At 42.6% G+C, this 16129-nt stretch overlaps 3 protein-coding genes across 4 annotated transcripts; 1 reads left to right on the top strand and 2 right to left on the bottom strand.

Annotated features, from left to right (window-relative positions):
- The first annotated feature begins 431 nt into the window (after nt 1-431).
- gtpbp6 (GTP binding protein 6 (putative)) lies at nt 432-4581 on the top strand. Its single transcript, XM_062395929.1, has 10 exons — nt 432-1061; nt 1451-1588; nt 1682-1752; nt 1830-1960; nt 3063-3133; nt 3231-3389; nt 3491-3699; nt 3822-3970; nt 4124-4276; nt 4354-4581. The coding sequence occupies exons 1-10, from the start codon at nt 680-682 to the stop codon at nt 4478-4480; spliced, it is 1590 nt and encodes a 529-aa protein (XP_062251913.1). The 5' UTR covers nt 432-679; the 3' UTR covers nt 4481-4581.
- On the bottom strand, nt 4272-8820 carry si:dkey-66a8.7 (PI-PLC X domain-containing protein 1). Of its 2 annotated transcripts, XM_062395930.1 has the most exons (6): nt 8601-8820; nt 7536-7672; nt 6218-6346; nt 5980-6135; nt 5712-5895; nt 4272-5070 (listed from the first exon to the last, which is right to left on the bottom strand). In XM_062395930.1, the coding sequence occupies exons 1-6, from the start codon at nt 8683-8685 to the stop codon at nt 4805-4807; spliced, it is 957 nt and encodes a 318-aa protein (XP_062251914.1). In that variant the 5' UTR covers nt 8686-8820; the 3' UTR covers nt 4272-4804. The 2 variants fall into 2 exon arrangements, with proteins under 2 accessions (XP_062251914.1, XP_062251915.1); XM_062395931.1 differs by lacking the exon at nt 8601-8820 and having other exon boundaries at nt 6218-6378; nt 7536-7667.
- A 762-nt stretch (nt 8821-9582) lies between these two features.
- plcxd1 (phosphatidylinositol-specific phospholipase C, X domain containing 1) lies at nt 9583-13947 on the bottom strand. Its single transcript, XM_062394812.1, has 7 exons — nt 13618-13947; nt 13349-13457; nt 12582-12724; nt 12350-12478; nt 11573-11728; nt 11295-11475; nt 9583-11176 (listed from the first exon to the last, which is right to left on the bottom strand). Exons 2-7 carry the CDS (start codon nt 13440-13442, stop codon nt 10932-10934), a joined length of 948 nt encoding a protein of 315 aa, XP_062250796.1. The 5' UTR covers nt 13443-13457; nt 13618-13947; the 3' UTR covers nt 9583-10931.
- Between the last annotated feature and the right edge of the window lie 2182 nt (nt 13948-16129).

The following is a 16129-nucleotide window of genomic DNA, read 5'->3' as shown; positions in this document are numbered from 1 at the left end:
TTCTGATTCTGATTCTGCTAAGTATAAAGAAAAGAAAAGAGTTCCTTCTTGTTTATTAAGTTTACTGTACATTTGCCCAGTGTGGTTGCTGTTTTATTGTCTAAAAGCTATTGAGTCTTGATATCTTCTTTAAATTAATATAGAAACACAGGAAATGACGTAGAAAATAAGAACATCTATAGTTTTTCAGCCTCAGTTGAGACTGTCAGGCAACCTCTCTCCCAAACTGCGAGGAATGCTTCCTCCGATGGGATTAGCGAACCAAACACAAACTCACAACCAGAACTAAAACCATGAACACAATCACATTAACACACCCAAGCACAAGCAGCCTGGCAAGTGTAGGTTTAAAGCGCAGCTTGACAGCAAGAGCTGCCTACAAGTCATGAACCAGGGCTAAATAACTCTGTAAACTCGCATGGGCTGGAACATAACATGCTATCTATTAGCATCATGCAGCTAACACGTAGCTGTAGGTGTGTGTGAGTTGTGAAGTGGAAAACTACTTTAAAGTAGTGGGTCTAAAATCTGCGACAGGAGGGGGCAGTGTGAGCTCTCCACGCTGCTGCCAGCCTGCAGCATGCAATTCGGAGAAGAAGAAGAAGGGGACGTCAACAGAAGGGTGACCTGCCATGATTAGTGTATTTAGCTTAGAGGTGAGAGTGAGATTGAACTGCTGATGGCAGCACTGAGCAGGATCTGTCCAGGGTTAGGATCATGCACACTGCGCGGTCAGAGAGCAGCAGCAGCCGCAGCCTGCTCTATGCTCCCCACACCTCAACATACACACACCGGCAACACCTGCAAACTACGGTGGCCGAGAGCGACTTCCACCCTGCAGGCCAGAGCTGTCTCACTCTGTGCCCGCAGGTTGAAGAGAGAGGATGGACAGCACGCAGGCTTCACGGAGGAGGAGGACGATGGAGATTTCATCGAGGACAGTGAGGTGGAGGAGCTGTTCCAGCAGCAGGGCCTTGAAGGCACCACAGGGAGACAACACAGGGTCTTCATCGTTCAGCCTGATGTGAAGTGGGGCAGCAGGAAGCAGCATCTGACCACAGGTAACAAGTGTGAACAGATGTGAGAGTTTTGTCACTGCAATGTTAAGTTTTGAACCTCTAAGGAGCTGTAAATACTCAAACTGTTTTACATCACTACAAAACATTTTGAACAAGTATTTATATATATATATATATATATACTGAAACTACTTCTAGTACAACACAGTCATCTCAGCATGCACTAGAGTCATGCCAATCTGCAGAACAGTATCACCTCCACATGCTCCAGACGTCACTGGGTGGTGTTCCACGTTCCAGGCTACAACCTTGACCATTTACAGGCTCTGGCACTGGTGAAGTGGATGAACAGAGATATAACGTTTTAATATTATTAGAATACAGAATGTATTTAGTCTATATATTGAAGTTGACTATTCATCTCTCTGCAGCCGAGCTGATGATGGCTGAGGCCGTGGGGCTCGTCAACACTTTAGACAGCTGGAGAGTGGTGGACAAGATCATCCTCTCCACCAAGACTCCAGAGAAGAAGAGGATCTTTGGCAAAGGCAACTTCCAGTCCCTCACAGGTATCATCCACTCTCAGTGTCCAGCTGTGGATCTATGCACTGGTCCAACTTCTGTGTCCAAATCAAACTCTTCTGTGCTTTCACCCCCTTCAGAGAAAATCAGACAAACAGCAGGAATCACCGCTGTGTTTGTGAACGTTGAGCGTCTGTCTCCATTGTCTGAGGTGAGCATGTTTGGAAACCATCCTGGCTGCAGACACAAAGGTTTTGTGTACTCATGCTGGTTTTCTCCTCCACACAGAGGGAGTTTGAGGAAGCGTGGGGAGTTAAAGTCTTCGACAGATACTCAGTGGTCCTTCACATCTTCCGCTGCAACGCCAGAACCAAAGAAGCCAAGTTACAGATCTCTCTGGCCGAGATTCCCTTGTTACGGTAACTTTTTTGTTTCGGTTATACAAAATGATATTCAATCAATCAATCAAATTTTATTTGTATAGCCCATATTCAAAAATTACAATTCGTCTTATAGGGCTTTAACAGGGTGTGACAGGGTTGAAATAATGAGGGGTTGAAAAAATAAAAACGAGAGCAGGAACGTCCCTATGAGGGGAAAGTGTGTGTATTCTCTATAAGGTAGGCATCAGGGAGACCAGGCTGATGAGCCGCACAGAAAGTTAACAAGTTAACAGTTGTATTGCCGTCACCAAATTTGAGGAAGAATATGATTACACATTGTAATACACATTGGCCACGAACCATTTTTATTCATGTAGAGCTTCTCTTTTGGACAAATATATTCCAATCTCATCTCACAAAACCATTGTTGTGTCTTCCCTGTCTGTTCAGAGATTCAGAGAGTGTCCTCTCACAGAGATATCATGTTCCTTCCTCCACTTGTTACTGTCTGGCTTTCTAACCCAAGAACTGTAATAGAGAAACGAGGACTCACTGTTATAATAGTATTATCTGGTGGATTTAGTTAATCTTCCTCTGACTTTACTCTATGTACCATCATGCTGGGTTATGGATACCAAAAATAAGACAATGCATAATAAGTGAAATACTAAATAACAAAATAAGAACCAAACCATAAACCTAATTTTCGCAATAGTCCAAAACAAGGTGACATTTTTGATCGTCGAAATCAGTTGAAGTTTTGTACAACTTTGTGACTGAATCATGTGTGAATGAAGAATAATAAAGAAAAAGGAAAACAATAGTGCAACTGCTGTGTCAGCGTTAAAACTAATATACTTATTTAGCTTTAGGAACTTAATTTGTACAATTTAGACAAATAATTTAAAATACTGATACAACAGTCAACATAATCCATTCTCAGCATATTGAAGGGAGGACGTGGGGACTGATGTTCAGTAGAAAGACGAAGGTAAATAGAAAAACTAGTTTTGGCCCTTTTATAAATTACAGTATATCTGTGTGTGGGGGGTGTGGTTGTAGCAGCAGGTGTAGAGGGTGTGTGTTGTGTCCTCAGCTGTCGTCTTTACTGTTCGAACACTCTTTATATCGCTGGCAGATCTCGTTTGAAGAATGAAATGGGAAACATGGATCAGCAAGGTGGAGGATCAAGATACATCGGCGGTTCAGGTACTGTGCCATCGCCGCACCAGAGTGTCGGCCTGCGTGAACAGTAGCTGAGCTGCCTGGGTAGAACAACACTCTGCTTGGTATCTGGTCCTTGCAGGTGAGACACTGTTTGAGGTCCAGCAGCGGCTGCTGAAGGAGCGCGAGTTAAAGATCCGCTCTGCGCTGGAAAAACTGCGCAGGAAGAGGCACCTGCTGCGTTCTCAGCGGAAACGTAACGAGTTCCCCATCGTCTCCGTGTTGGGATACACAAACTGTGGTGAGACTGGAAACACACACACACACATACTCACACACACACCAGGTCAAGCTAAACAATGTACCAGTGCTGTAGATATTTCTCTCCTGTCGTCTGCTCAGGGAAAACCACTCTGATCAAAGCTCTGACTGGGGACAGCGCTCTCCAGCCCAGAAACCAACTCTTCGCCACCCTGGATGTCACCGTCCATGCCGGCCAGCTTCCCAGCCGCATGACGGTTCTGTACGTGGACACCATCGGCTTCCTGTCCCAGCTGCCCCACCAGCTCATCGACTCCTTCTCTGCCACCCTGGACGATATCAAACACTCTGTATGTACCCGAGGGTCACGTCGCTGTGTGATGAGATGCTTTTGTTCACAGAACATTTAAAGTCAAAAATAACCTCAAAGTCGAATGTGTGAACTCTATGCTCGTTTCGCTCCCACTTCCAGGATCTGTTGATTCACGTCAGAGACATAAGTCATCCGGAGGCGGTGAATCAGAAGGTGAACGTCCTGAATGTCCTCAAGAACCTCAAGGTCCCCGACAGGCTGACGAGCTCCATGATAGAAGTCCACAATAAAACTGACCTCGTAAACAAGTAATAGCAAAAACTCTTGTTGCACCTACAAGTTTTTCTACAGCTATTTTGAAGAACTTCACAATAAGGTCAAGGATGTAAGCTATATGATGGGTTACATTTGTCAAAAGGAAGAAAAACTCATCTCTTTTTTTATAATCTTATCATTCTCAGCTACCAGTGTGCAGAGCCTGAGGCACTGCCCGTATCTGCCCTGCAAGAGCGAGGCCTAGACGAGCTGAAGGAGGTAGTGGAGGAAGAGATCGTAAACTCCACTGGGAAACGCATTTTAGATCTGAAAGTCAACCTCAGCACTTCTCAATTAAGGTGTGAGCTGCTTCTCTTACTTTTTAATGTTTAAAATAACAAATCATCCGTAAGTAAATGTGCATCTTCATCCACAGCTGGCTTTACAAAGAGGCAGTCGTTCAGGACGTGCAGGTGAACGCAGACGACGGCTCGGCTGTCGTCAAGGTTCTCATCAGCACCGCAGCTTACGGACGCTACAAGAAGCTGTTCCCGGGCAGATAGCAGAGTACGGGACAGAAGTACTGAAGTGTTCCATGTGGGTCAAAGAGACATTAAAAGAATGTATTGTACAGCGTATTCAAATAAATGAAAAGAATAATTTAGTTAAAGAATGATGTGCATTCTTGTAAACACATATATATGAATTGCACGTTGCAGAATGAGTTGGGATTTTAAAAAACACGTTCAATTAATTAAGAAATGCAGAAACAGCATATATATTCCTTCCAGTTCAAAGTGTAAACTCTGACAAAACTGCATATACATTGAGAGAGACATAGAGAAGGAACAATAGGGTTGTGAGCTGTAGTGGAATCAAATCACATCTTATATTCTTTTCTTTATCGAACTGGAATCCTTCCATAAAAGTTTTTGGTTGAGTGCAATGACCAGAGAGCAGAGGGGAAGTGTCCCCACAAAGTCTCCTGCGATGATGTTCAGGCTCTTGGACTGCGAGCCAGGGATCTGCTCCACCAGCCAGTTCTTCAAACACTCCCAGTTACTGAAAGTCAGCGTCCGCAGCGACTCCTTTGGATGCCTGAGGATGTAACCCTTATCAGCCGTCAGGTTCAGGCCAGAGACAAAGAAGCCATCTGAGGGGAAAGTATATTTTTAAAAAAACACATCCAGAATTACCACTGAAAAGGCTAAAAAGGTCTCACACTGTACACTGAAAGTAGAGCTGATTTCAGACATGTACAGAACTCCGAAAAAATCTCCAGAAATTCTCTGGCAGGTCTGCATGTGAGAATGCATATGTCTTAGTGACTTCTCCTGCCAGCCCCAAGTGAACACGCTTCAGAATGTCCAAAAGAGAGAACACAGCAGGAGATCCTCTGCAGGATTTTACTACATGTGTGTATTGATGACATTTCTAGCACCCAAGACTCCCAAAAAAAGTTACAAATATCTCATGATTAAAAAGCTGAGCATTTCACAAATCGCAGGGGAAGATGTCAAGAGAGCTTTTGGTGATAAGGGCTGACACAGTATTGATGTGCTGTAAACAAAAACACGTGATCTTCGCAGCAGCATTAATATATAACGTCCTTTCTCTGCCTGCTGCACCACCCCTCGCTTCAACACTCTGATTCCTGTGTTGTGAATGCAAATGAGCACAGACTCTCCTGTTGTGTTGATCATATGTGAAAGACAAACGCTGGAGAAAGACCAGACTCAGTCGTGCGGGCATCCTTCGAATCTCATGTCTGAAAACAGCTTAAGTCAAACTCACCTGGACGCCCCCTATCTTTGTTCCTGTCCAGGTAACTGATCAGTCCGTGTGCCGTGCGCTGGTTGGCCCAGTGGTAGGGGATGTCAGGCCAGAGCTCCTGATGTCTCAACGCACACTGGGAGTCGTAGGTCAGGATGACCTGGTAACCAGATGCCCACAGGCTCCGCAGGGTAAGGATAGATTCCTGTGCGGGTGTAAGTTTGATGTGTTAGGGCCATGTGTAGTTTTACAACCATACAACAACTGTGTAAGGAGAAAGAAATCGAACCGTGCGGGGACAGAGTTTTGAGGCAAACAGCTTCTTCAGAGAAAAAATGAACAATTCGTGACATCTGTCGTCCATTCCTTCAAAATGGCTGCAATCGAGGATAACAATCTCTTTAGGATGCGACTTCAGCCAAATGGCAACAGACAGCAGTGTTTCCTGTAAAGGAAGGACATGTATTGTAAATATTCCATAAAATCCGTAAACCAAAGCATTTCTATAATTTCTTTACGAAACTTACCAAAACTGTTAGATGAGTGTAAATGACGTGAGTGAAATAGAGGTCGCAGGATGAGTCGTTTTGTTTGTGTGCAACGCGGAGATCAAAGAAACGAATCCCCATCGAAAGCTGCTCCTCGATGCTTTTATCCTGAAAAGAAGAGTAACTCAGTTCACTGAGCACTGCAGAGAATAAGATATGTGGATTTAAAGTAATTGACATCAATTGTTTTAAATACCACAGACAGATGTAGCTTCTAGTACATGTGAGTTCCCCTTAGGGAAGTCATTTAACCCACATTCACAAAACACAATGGGTTAGGGTGAGATGAAAATTCTCCAATAGTTCTCCTATTAGAGAATAGGTTGTGATCGTAAAGCAACTCCAATCTGTACGTCTTTGTACTGTTAAAGGAATTTTGAGTTTCCTGAAAAAACCCAAGCAAACATGGAGGCAACATGCAAACCTCACACAGGGAGACCCTTCCCAACCAGGATTCAAGCCAGGAACCACCATGCTGAGCAAAATGAAGATTAAAAATTGGACTTTGCTTGACAGAAATAAATGTTTTCTCCCACGTGGCCACAGAAATCTGTTAATGCCTGTGTGAAGCTCTAGAGATCTAATAGAGCTTCGGTTAGTTTGTTTTTAGTTTTCTGGCAAACTAACGACTGTATCATCTTTGAAAAATATAAGGAGTGAGTCCCCTGGTTGAACTGAGGACCCCTCCCCCCCCCCCCACATGCTATCATATGTGTTTTCTGTTCTGTCTGATTAGACGTGTTGTTTTGAGCAATACTAGGGATTACACGAGGTCACCAAACTCTATGTATCTATAGATAGGCCTGTTAAGCTGACAGGGCTCCAGAGCAGCCCTCTGATCCCTGCAAACATTTAGACTTGTCTAAGTAGCAACAAGAACAAAAAGATAATGCAGCAATAAAATCATAGTCCCATATTGGTCCTCACACCACTTTGAAATTGTACATATTAGACATATTACATGTATGCTACTTATCAGGTTGTCTGAATCATATTGCTAACACCCAAGATAAAGAATCAAGGATCAGTATGAAAGGTTTATTATATTAACAAGATATTTTCACCTTATTAGAAAAATAAACATGTGACATTATACACAAACATTTCACATTATAATGACACAATTCCTACATCCAGATAAATTTGTATTTTGTGAAATCATGAAAATATCCTGTTATAACAAGAGAAACATATTTTCCCTCTATAAAGATTATACTGATCTGTTTGGATTTTTCTGTCATGGCAGCATTAGGATTCGGCAACAGCTGTACTTTGAGACGCCTAACACCATACATACCTGTGTGGTCGACCATTTGAAAATGGTCGGTCTGGTTAAGCAGTAGAAAAGTCCATCCATGATCCTTAAGAAGTCTGACTCAGACCTGACCAGGGGGGAGTTAATGTCCAGGCAGTAACTCATGGCATCGTGGCTCCCTGCATCAACACATGTGAATCAACACATCAACAAAGATTATTAAGATGTTTATATGTGACTGAGACACAACATCAACATCAATAGCTGGCATTTAATCAATGTAAAATAACACCGGTTGAGTGAAGAATTAAAATGTAGACATAATTCACTAACATGAATACTAATAAAACTAATTCTGTTTCATTTTATGAAAAAAACATCGACTATTAAATCTCCATTGCAGATAAACCAGGTAGGCTGAATACAACGTTTTTCAAACTTCACTCTGCTTCAATACTTTATATAGAGCAGACTTACGGATTTGTCTAATTTCATATATTGTTTGTCTTATTTTGAAAAGCTGTGATCTTGAGTATGAAGTTCTTGTCAACTGACGTCACCTCCAGCTACAGCTCAGGGGAATGCAGCACAGGGACACCCAGTGTCCAGGTGAGGGGGGAGGGGGTGGTTACAATTGCTTAACAGACTTTTGAACTAGCTGACATGCAGTGTTTGAAATATTTAACAGCACAATTCAGTTTAACTTTATGGAGAAAAAAACGTCCTCGTGGCAGATAAACCAGGCCGGATGAACGCAAAGTTTTCTAATGTCACTCTGAACCAAAGAACAGCCCATTCCTGACAGACAGGTTTGTGTGACATAAGGTGCATGTATGTAATGCACCTTACGTCTCTAGAATACAGGAAGTCTAAAGCTTAACTACAGAAAATCACCTAAATGAATACAGATGAACATAAAATAGTCACTACACAATACAAGAATAGAAGTGTAACCAAAACAGGCTCGTATATAGAAAACATTTAGGGACACAACCAGTCCGGAAGGCAGACAAGCAGGTCTAGAGAGAAAGGAAGTATTGAATGACACTATGGCAAAGAGTCGTGTTTAAATGTGTGTAGGAGTCATTATGAGAGAGTCACATGTACCAGGTATGGCCAGGTCTGTGAGCGGGATGTCCCACAGCTGCTCTGGTAGAGATGACATCCAGTCCTGGCAGCGGCTGAGGTCCATGTCCCCCAGTCTGTCCCAGTCCTGCAGCGGAGACTCACTGAAACCAGGTCTGGGTCTGCGCTAGATGAATCTGAGAATCCTGCTGGGACCAGACATGCTGTGATTACTGGTCCTTCCCTTCAACCATCGACCGCACTCTGCAGGAGGAGGAGGAGGAGGATAAGGAGGAGGAGGAGGAGGAGGAGGAGGAGGAGGAGACATTCAGACGTTTCCTGATTCTTTAGTTGAAAAAAAAGACAACGTTATTAGCAGTAGGATGTAAGAACAAGGCAGAGGTGCGCTCTGTCCCAGGGGCGTTTCAAGGGACTTTGAGATTGATGGGCAAAACGGCGGCAAAAACACATCGACATCCCCCCCCCCCCCCAACCCAGCCCCACCCCTCGCGAAAAAAGAAGAGGAAGAAATACACATGACAGACATAAACAATTTGCTGTAATATACTGACATGGGGCCTCATTAGGAGGTTCAGTGAATTTCAATAAAACTTGAATACTTTACGTCAAAGCCATTCACTTAATAAAGTGTAGACTTTACAAAGAACATTTACAAGAAAGCCAACAGTTTAAACAATGTGAAAATACTGTGTGACGAATGTAGAGAGAGAAAAACATCTTCGTCGGTGTCTTCTATGCGTATGGTTGCGCCTTTTCTCCTGATTTTATTTTTTATAATTTGTTTATTGTTTTTATTTTGTTTGGCATTAGAAATGTCATGAACACACCCACTCGCTCATGGTGCATCCTGCAGAGGATCTTCTGCTGTATTCTCACAGGGGCCCATTATCATCATTATCATTAGACAAATTTTGTAACCAAGAGACTGGCAGGAGAAATCAATTAAGAAGCAGCCAACTTGATGTAGAAAAACGACAAAAAAGGAAGCAGAATACAGCAAAGTTTTTGATTTAATAATTACAGTATCAATAAAAAAAAAAGATTCTGGACATTCATAATTCTATCTGAGTTCTTTAACTCTTCAAGTATAATTGGATTTATCCTTAAACACATGCCAGACCATGCTACTGAGATAACTGTAGACTCTGGTTTACTGATTCTGTGGGTCAGACCTTGTCAAGTGGATTAAACAGAAATTGTACATTTTAAAGATCAGTAGCATGTTATATAGAATAAAATACATGAACACATTATGACTGTTAAGGACTTAGATGTTGAGGTAAAATATTGTGTGGCTGTCTAAATCTAACTATGCCATCAGTCGTCAGCAGGAGTCAGGTCAATACACTGATCAATTAACAGATCAATCCTACATAACAACAACAGAGCTGGAAACAAAGTTCATATCATTTGTTGGTGATCTGGGGAGAAAAAACTGTTGACATCTCTATACATTGAAACGTAGGTTAACACCATTTAAAAAGATTGTTGCAACAGTACATGCAATTTCCTTTTTACAATCAAATTTTCATCTCTAAACATGATCATCACCTCATCCTGACACAAGTCCTGCAAATGCTCAGTCAAATTACAGTTTTTGGCACAAAGATAATAAGGTTTTGAATTCAACTTAAGTTTGTATTCCATTTTTCATCATCGCAGTTACTTGTATATTTAGTAGTCCATGTCCCCTGTCTGAATAGTGAGTAAATAAAGTGAGATAATCAGCTTAAAAATGCTCAGGTTTATTCAAAAAGCTCATTTCCACAGGCACAGTGGTGCAGTATTACTTTAAATCAAGCCTAACTTGTTACCTAAAGTCAGTAGTAAGTAGAACAAACCAGGTTTGGTTCATGCAAATAAGATTTCCATGCAGTTTCCTGTCTCCTCTACATTCTCTATGGACACATACAGTACGTGTGCAGTTGGTGGTAAAGTTAGGTTGCTTCTCAAACTTCTGCTCACATTTAGAAAAGTTTCTACATTACAGACTTATGTGCTCTTTGAATATATTGTGCTTACTCTTTTAAAATGCCTGCGGTGATAAGGTGAGATTAGTAGTATCATTATTGCTTTGGGCACCACTGGTCACCTTGCTGAAAACAATGCATTGCATAAAGAGTGAACTGAATGTAAACAAACAAATGCAGGTCAAAATACCAAACGTCTGTTTTCAAGCAATTTAAAAAATGAAATGTACATTTCACTGCCTCCAATAGGTGCATTTATGTTTAAATAAACTATTCAAGTACTTTTTCCCCCTTCACGTTTAACAAAACAAGCTTGTGTGTGGGTTTTTCATGCTGTGATTCACATTTTCTTTTTTGTAAAATAATGCATTCTGGTGAAAAGTCATGAGGACCATTTCAGTAGTTTCTCATTCAGCATAACAACAGTTGGTACAAAGTGGCTCTCTGTGATGAAGTCCCCAGCGATGATGTTGAGGGAGCCCACCCTGGAGCCGGGCGTCTGCTCTTTGACCCAGCTGAGCAGCGTCGGATACGTGGACGTCACCAGGTCCTTCAGGGACTCTGTCGGGTGAGTGCAGATGTATTTCAAGTCCTCGGTCAGATTAATTCCTGTGACAAAGAGACCTCCTGAAACACAAAATAATACACATGATATTATGATATGATATGATCGATCACAGCATTAACAAAAAACTCGAGCATTGCTGTCCAGCCTGTGTCTGGTAGTCCATCAGCAGCAGATTACCTGGTCTGCCATGTGGCTTCCTGTTCTCAAACTCCTCAATAAGAGCCTCAGCTTTGCATTTATTGGCCCACCAGTAAGGAACATGTGGCCACAGCTCACTGTGACAACTGGCAATATTGTGCTCATAGGAAACTATCACCTGGTAGCCAACAGCCCACAGGTTTCGAAGAGTTAACGCTTCCTGAAATCAACAGAAAATCGTGTTTTAAAAACAAACATTAAAGCTATTAAACAAAATAAAGAATATTGCCTGTCTTAGTCTGCAGGAGAGGTTGTACCGTTTTGGGACAGAGTTTGGAGGTGAAAACGTTGCGTATGGTTGTGAGCAGCAGCATGTGGAGCTCCGGGCTCAGGCCCAGGAAGTGGCTGAAGGAGAGAATGACCACCTCTTTGGGATGAGCGTCCAGCCACTCTCTTATCTCCAGGAGAACAGTCTGTCAGGAAAAACACAAGGTGCCGTTTAGTCTGCTTTTAAATCACAATTCTCAGCCTTGGTTAAAAGTTAAATAGTGCACAACCCAATTAGCTGAATTATTTTGGACCAAAAAAGGCCAACATCCAGCCACAAACCGTGTGGAGTGATGGCACTTCTGTGGTCCACTCCTGTTTGCCAGACCTGGGCCACAACTAAACCATAGCAATACCGCATGTCAACTAAAGGTGCCATAGGGGGCAAGAATTTGTTTTGTGCTAATTGGACCATATTCACCATTTACAACTCTAGGGTCGGAGGTGCTGCAGCATTGCGTGAAGTGGCCCACATCTGTATGCTATCTGGGAAGGAACATCCCCAGGGTCAGGTGCTTTAAAGGATGAGTTTGTTGGCATTCACCCATGAGTCTACTACACGACCATGAGTGGCTGATAGACCGAATAAAAAGGGTCTGTGTGTGGTTGTTCACATGTTTCCTGTTATGGAGGTGCATGTGAAGACTCTACTGCAGGAACTTCACTACATTCAAAACTTACAAAGCAGGAGCAAGACAATTAAACATCTTACTGCAGTGATGAGGCTCTGCAGACCATGAATGTATCATGGTTGTGTGTAATTGTACCTCCACAGTCAGTGTGGTGTAAACACCGTGGTAGAAATACAGATCGCTGGAGCTGTCATTGGGCCTGTGTGCAATCCTCAGGTCACAGTATCTGACCCCACAGTCCAGCTGCTGCTTTATAGTGTACTCCTACAAGACACGCATCAAGGAATTCATTAGAGGAGGCCCAGCTTTAAAAAAATCATAATTTCACCATCAAGTATCTTGTGCATCTTTTTCTGTGATCCGTTACCTGGGTTACAGCCCACTTGTAGACAAATGGTCGAATAAGCGGCTTCATGTATTTGTCCAGCTTTTGAAGCAAGTCTGGTTGGGTGAGGTCAACTGGGGATCTGTCATTCATATCCAGACAGTAGGTTATTGCATTGTGGCTGCCTAATTGGGGTGAAGATAATACACATAATCACCATTAGACAAATGGTTATTCACATATTCCCTCAGGATGCAACAAGATACATTTTCATTTGAATAGTCAAGGCGGATTTACTTGATCCGGCCCCATACAAGATTTTACATGAGAGATGTGAAGTGCAAAACTTAAAGTCTATTCCTCACAGTTGTGTTGTTTTATGTCCTGTTAAGGTTTGTAACAAAAAATTGATGCCTATGGAATAATAATAACAAAAACAGGCTAAGGGTAAAACCTTTGTAATCATTTTATGTGACACGTGTGGCTGCAAATAAACATCGTGGATTGCTACATGTGTTGGCTGCAGCACATTTCTTAATGATGCATGTGCAAACATGTACAATTAATCAATTCTTAATAGGTACATGTTTTACTTCTTTGTTACACTGTTATGCTGCTTATGTGCTGTCAAACCGGTGAGGCTGGTTTCTTTGTTTGCATTTGTTTTCTTTAATGGCAGTGCACGCAGCTCGGCAGGGTCACCCTTCAAACAGGAGCCAGGTGGATCAAACCACTCACGGCACACATATTTCCAACAACACCATTCAGTCACTGTCTAACATGCAGTGAGCAGATCTGTGGCAGCCTACCTGGGATGGCCAGGTGGTACAGGGGGGTGTCCCACAGAGCACAGGGCAGGTGAGACATCCAGCTCTCCATGGGCAGCTCACTCAGGCTGGACATACCGAGCTCCAGTGTCTGCACAGAGATCAGTGTTCAGGGTTTCCACTTCTGGAGGCTGTTATCATGTTACAGCACACAGGCAGACACACATGACACTGTGGTGGGTGTGAATGGTTGGGATCAGTGTGAGTCAGTCAACATGACAGAGGTGTAGTCCTGTTTGTCTCACACTCACTGATCAGAGAGCCGCTGTGTCCTCCTCCCCGTCAACCACCCAACTCGGTCACTGCGAAACTACAGCCGGGAGAAGTCGTCCATCCCGCAGCGTCACAACATGTCATGGCTGAGCAACACACATGGCCGGGGGTGAGGAGGATGTTAATGATATCCAGAGAAGCAGCGTGGCCGCGATCCTTCAGTCCGCCGGTTACCTGCGAATCCCGGAAGAGCGGGGACCATATGCCCGGCGCATTCTCCTTAACGTCGACTGTCGATTATCCAAAACATGTCCACGTATAGTAATGCTGTGGTGCACCGGACAGCGTGTGGGACAGGCGGCCGGGTGCTAGTCGGTCCCCTGGGCTGCAGCAGGATGTGCAGCAGGGAGGGCGGCACCGAGCCTGCTGACAGATCAGCAGATACTCCTCTTAAAGAGACCCGGAGCTGATGTCCTCTGACACACACCGAGCAGAGAGATGCTGCTCCAGCATCTCAGACACACGTGGTGGTTCCCCCCCACAGGTCAGACCCCCTGCTGAGGGGTGTGGTCAGGGCTGATACAGGCTATGACCTGACCTGTAGGAGTCATTATCTGGTCATTACAGTTCGTCCAATACTATCAAACTGAACTAATGGCATCCTCAGCACCCTCTGCCTTTCTTTCAGGCTAATGGCCAAATGTTTTTGCACGGTTAATGTAGACAGGAAACATTTTTAACATAGTTGCTGCTCGCTAAATATTGGTCTGTTAGCATTGTCATTGTGAAACACGTTGGTGCGAACCTTCCGTTCTATGTATAGTGTCTTTGAGCTCCTTAAAAAGTGGAATACAAATCAAATGTATAAGTAATCTAATGTATTTCTACAATATATATATACACTTTATGAGTGAGTCCTCCTCAAACAGTTCTAAGCAGCACAATAAAAAGTGTATATATATATATACATATATATACACTTTTATATATGTATATATATATATATATATACATATATATACACTTTTTATTGTTGTGTCCTGGGCGTTGTGTGGGCTTCTTATAAACAGCCCAGTGTTTTCTATGAGCGACCTTATGTTTGTAACACTTCCATTGTTGTCTGTCTTTATAGATTTTTTTATGATCAGTATCGTGTAAGTTTTAACTTGTTTGTCAGAATGTGCTGTTCCCCTGTGTCTGCAGCTACTTCAGAATTATTCCTTCCTTTTTTCCCCCAAGAGTGCGTCCTCCTCAAACAGTTCTACAATACACTGTCACTTGTTGTTGTGTGTGTGCAGAGCTTTCTGTAAACAGTCCATGGTGCAAAATGAAGTTAGAAAACTGTGCGTTCATCCTACCTGGCTTATCTGCAGTGCAAGATTTTATAGTCAGTGTTTATCATAAAATGAAAGCGTTTTCACATATGTGGTTTATAGACAAGTTAAAATTATTTTTGAGCTGGTGTCGGTTTTTCATATATTGCATGTTGGCTAGGAGTTGGAGTTCTCTTCAACTATCTTTAGAGGTTTATGTCTCAGTACTTATATTATTTTGAAGAGTAATAGCTAAAGAGGAAGTTTTTCTATGAAAGTTGTTGCCATGACGGAGAGCATGTCTCGTGACTACTTTGAATATTTGTCTTGGAGAAATAAACAAATTTAAAACGATAAATCATCTGAAAATTTGACCCAGGGTTTGATCCAGTCACTGACCCCTGCTGTAGTTTATCAGATGAAATGTAGATGACATGTTGAATTTAATACACAGAACTGACCGTATCCAGAAATCAGGCCTAAATATCCCAGATGTGAACGCTGCCATCTTGCATAGTTGACGTCATGTGGTGCCAGAGTCTGCACAGTAGCGATGGAGGGATGGAGCCTGTGTAGCTCACCCTCAAACATCACATTACTAATTCAAACCAAACCTTGGACAAATTGCAATTTGGCATACATCAGTGTGATACAATTAATTTGAAGTGTACTTTTTAGTTTAGTCCATGTCCTACTAACATAAAGGAGGTGGGAGTTGTGACCTGTTCTCCAGCCAGGTACCAGGGGGGGGGATCAACACACTTTGGTGTCTTAGATGGTAACTTTGTTCAAAATATTGCTGCTGAAAAATTCGGTGTATTTTTTGACACGTGCACTTCTTTTTTTATTTAACAATTTCATAAAGTGTACCTTCATCAGACCACTGAAGGCAAGGTACAAACTGGACACACACACACCTCTGTATGTGCGATATGTGAAAAGAGGTCATAACAAGACACACAGTAGCTTTGCTTTATGAGGTGAAAGAATTTGAACTGCTGACCTGCATTATCACTAGAAGAATGTTTGTTCTCCATACAGGCAGGACTACACCCTTTGTATCTGCAAATCCCAACCAGTCAGATGTGGTCACTTTTTCTAGATATGCAAGATAGATGCAAAAGATATCTGTTTGATTGAAGAATTTCAACATACCCTATTTCATTTAATCTGAGGTTAACCTTTGTGCTAAAACAGATTTCCCAGAAACTGATCATCTGCTTGTTTGTGATCATTC

Source organism: Platichthys flesus, chromosome 9, assembly GCF_949316205.1.
Source record: "Platichthys flesus chromosome 9, fPlaFle2.1, whole genome shotgun sequence".
NCBI lineage: Eukaryota > Metazoa > Chordata > Actinopteri > Pleuronectiformes > Pleuronectidae > Platichthys > Platichthys flesus.
The sequence above is the reverse complement of the archived record's forward strand: the minus strand, read 5'-3'. Positions and strand labels throughout refer to the sequence as shown.

Coding starts and splice junctions, on each gene's coding strand:
- gtpbp6 (XM_062395929.1), top strand. CDS start 680: ATGGCAGCACTGAGCAGGATCTGTCCAGGGTTAGGATCATGCACACTG. Junction 1,062..1,450: donor GAAGCAGCATCTGACCACAG/GTAACAAGTGTG, acceptor ATCTCTCTGCAG/CCGAGCTGATGATGGCTGAG. Junction 1,589..1,681: donor CAACTTCCAGTCCCTCACAG/GTATCATCCACT, acceptor CACCCCCTTCAG/AGAAAATCAGACAAACAGCA.
- si:dkey-66a8.7 (XM_062395930.1), bottom strand. CDS start 8,685: ATGGACCTCAGCCGCTGCCAGGACTGGATGTCATCTCTACCAGAGCAG. Junction 7,673..8,600: donor CACAGACCTGGCCATACCTG/GTACATGTGACT, acceptor GTGTTGATGCAG/GGAGCCACGATGCCATGAGT. Junction 5,071..5,711: donor CAAAGATAGGGGGCGTCCAG/GTGAGTTTGACT, acceptor CTTTCCCCTCAG/ATGGCTTCTTTGTCTCTGGC.
- plcxd1 (XM_062394812.1), bottom strand. CDS start 13,442: ATGTCCAGCCTGAGTGAGCTGCCCATGGAGAGCTGGATGTCTCACCTG. Junction 12,479..12,581: donor ACAAGTGGGCTGTAACCCAG/GTAACGGATCAC, acceptor CGTGTCTTGTAG/GAGTACACTATAAAGCAGCA. Junction 11,476..11,572: donor CCAAACTCTGTCCCAAAACG/GTACAACCTCTC, acceptor TGTTGATTTCAG/GAAGCGTTAACTCTTCGAAA.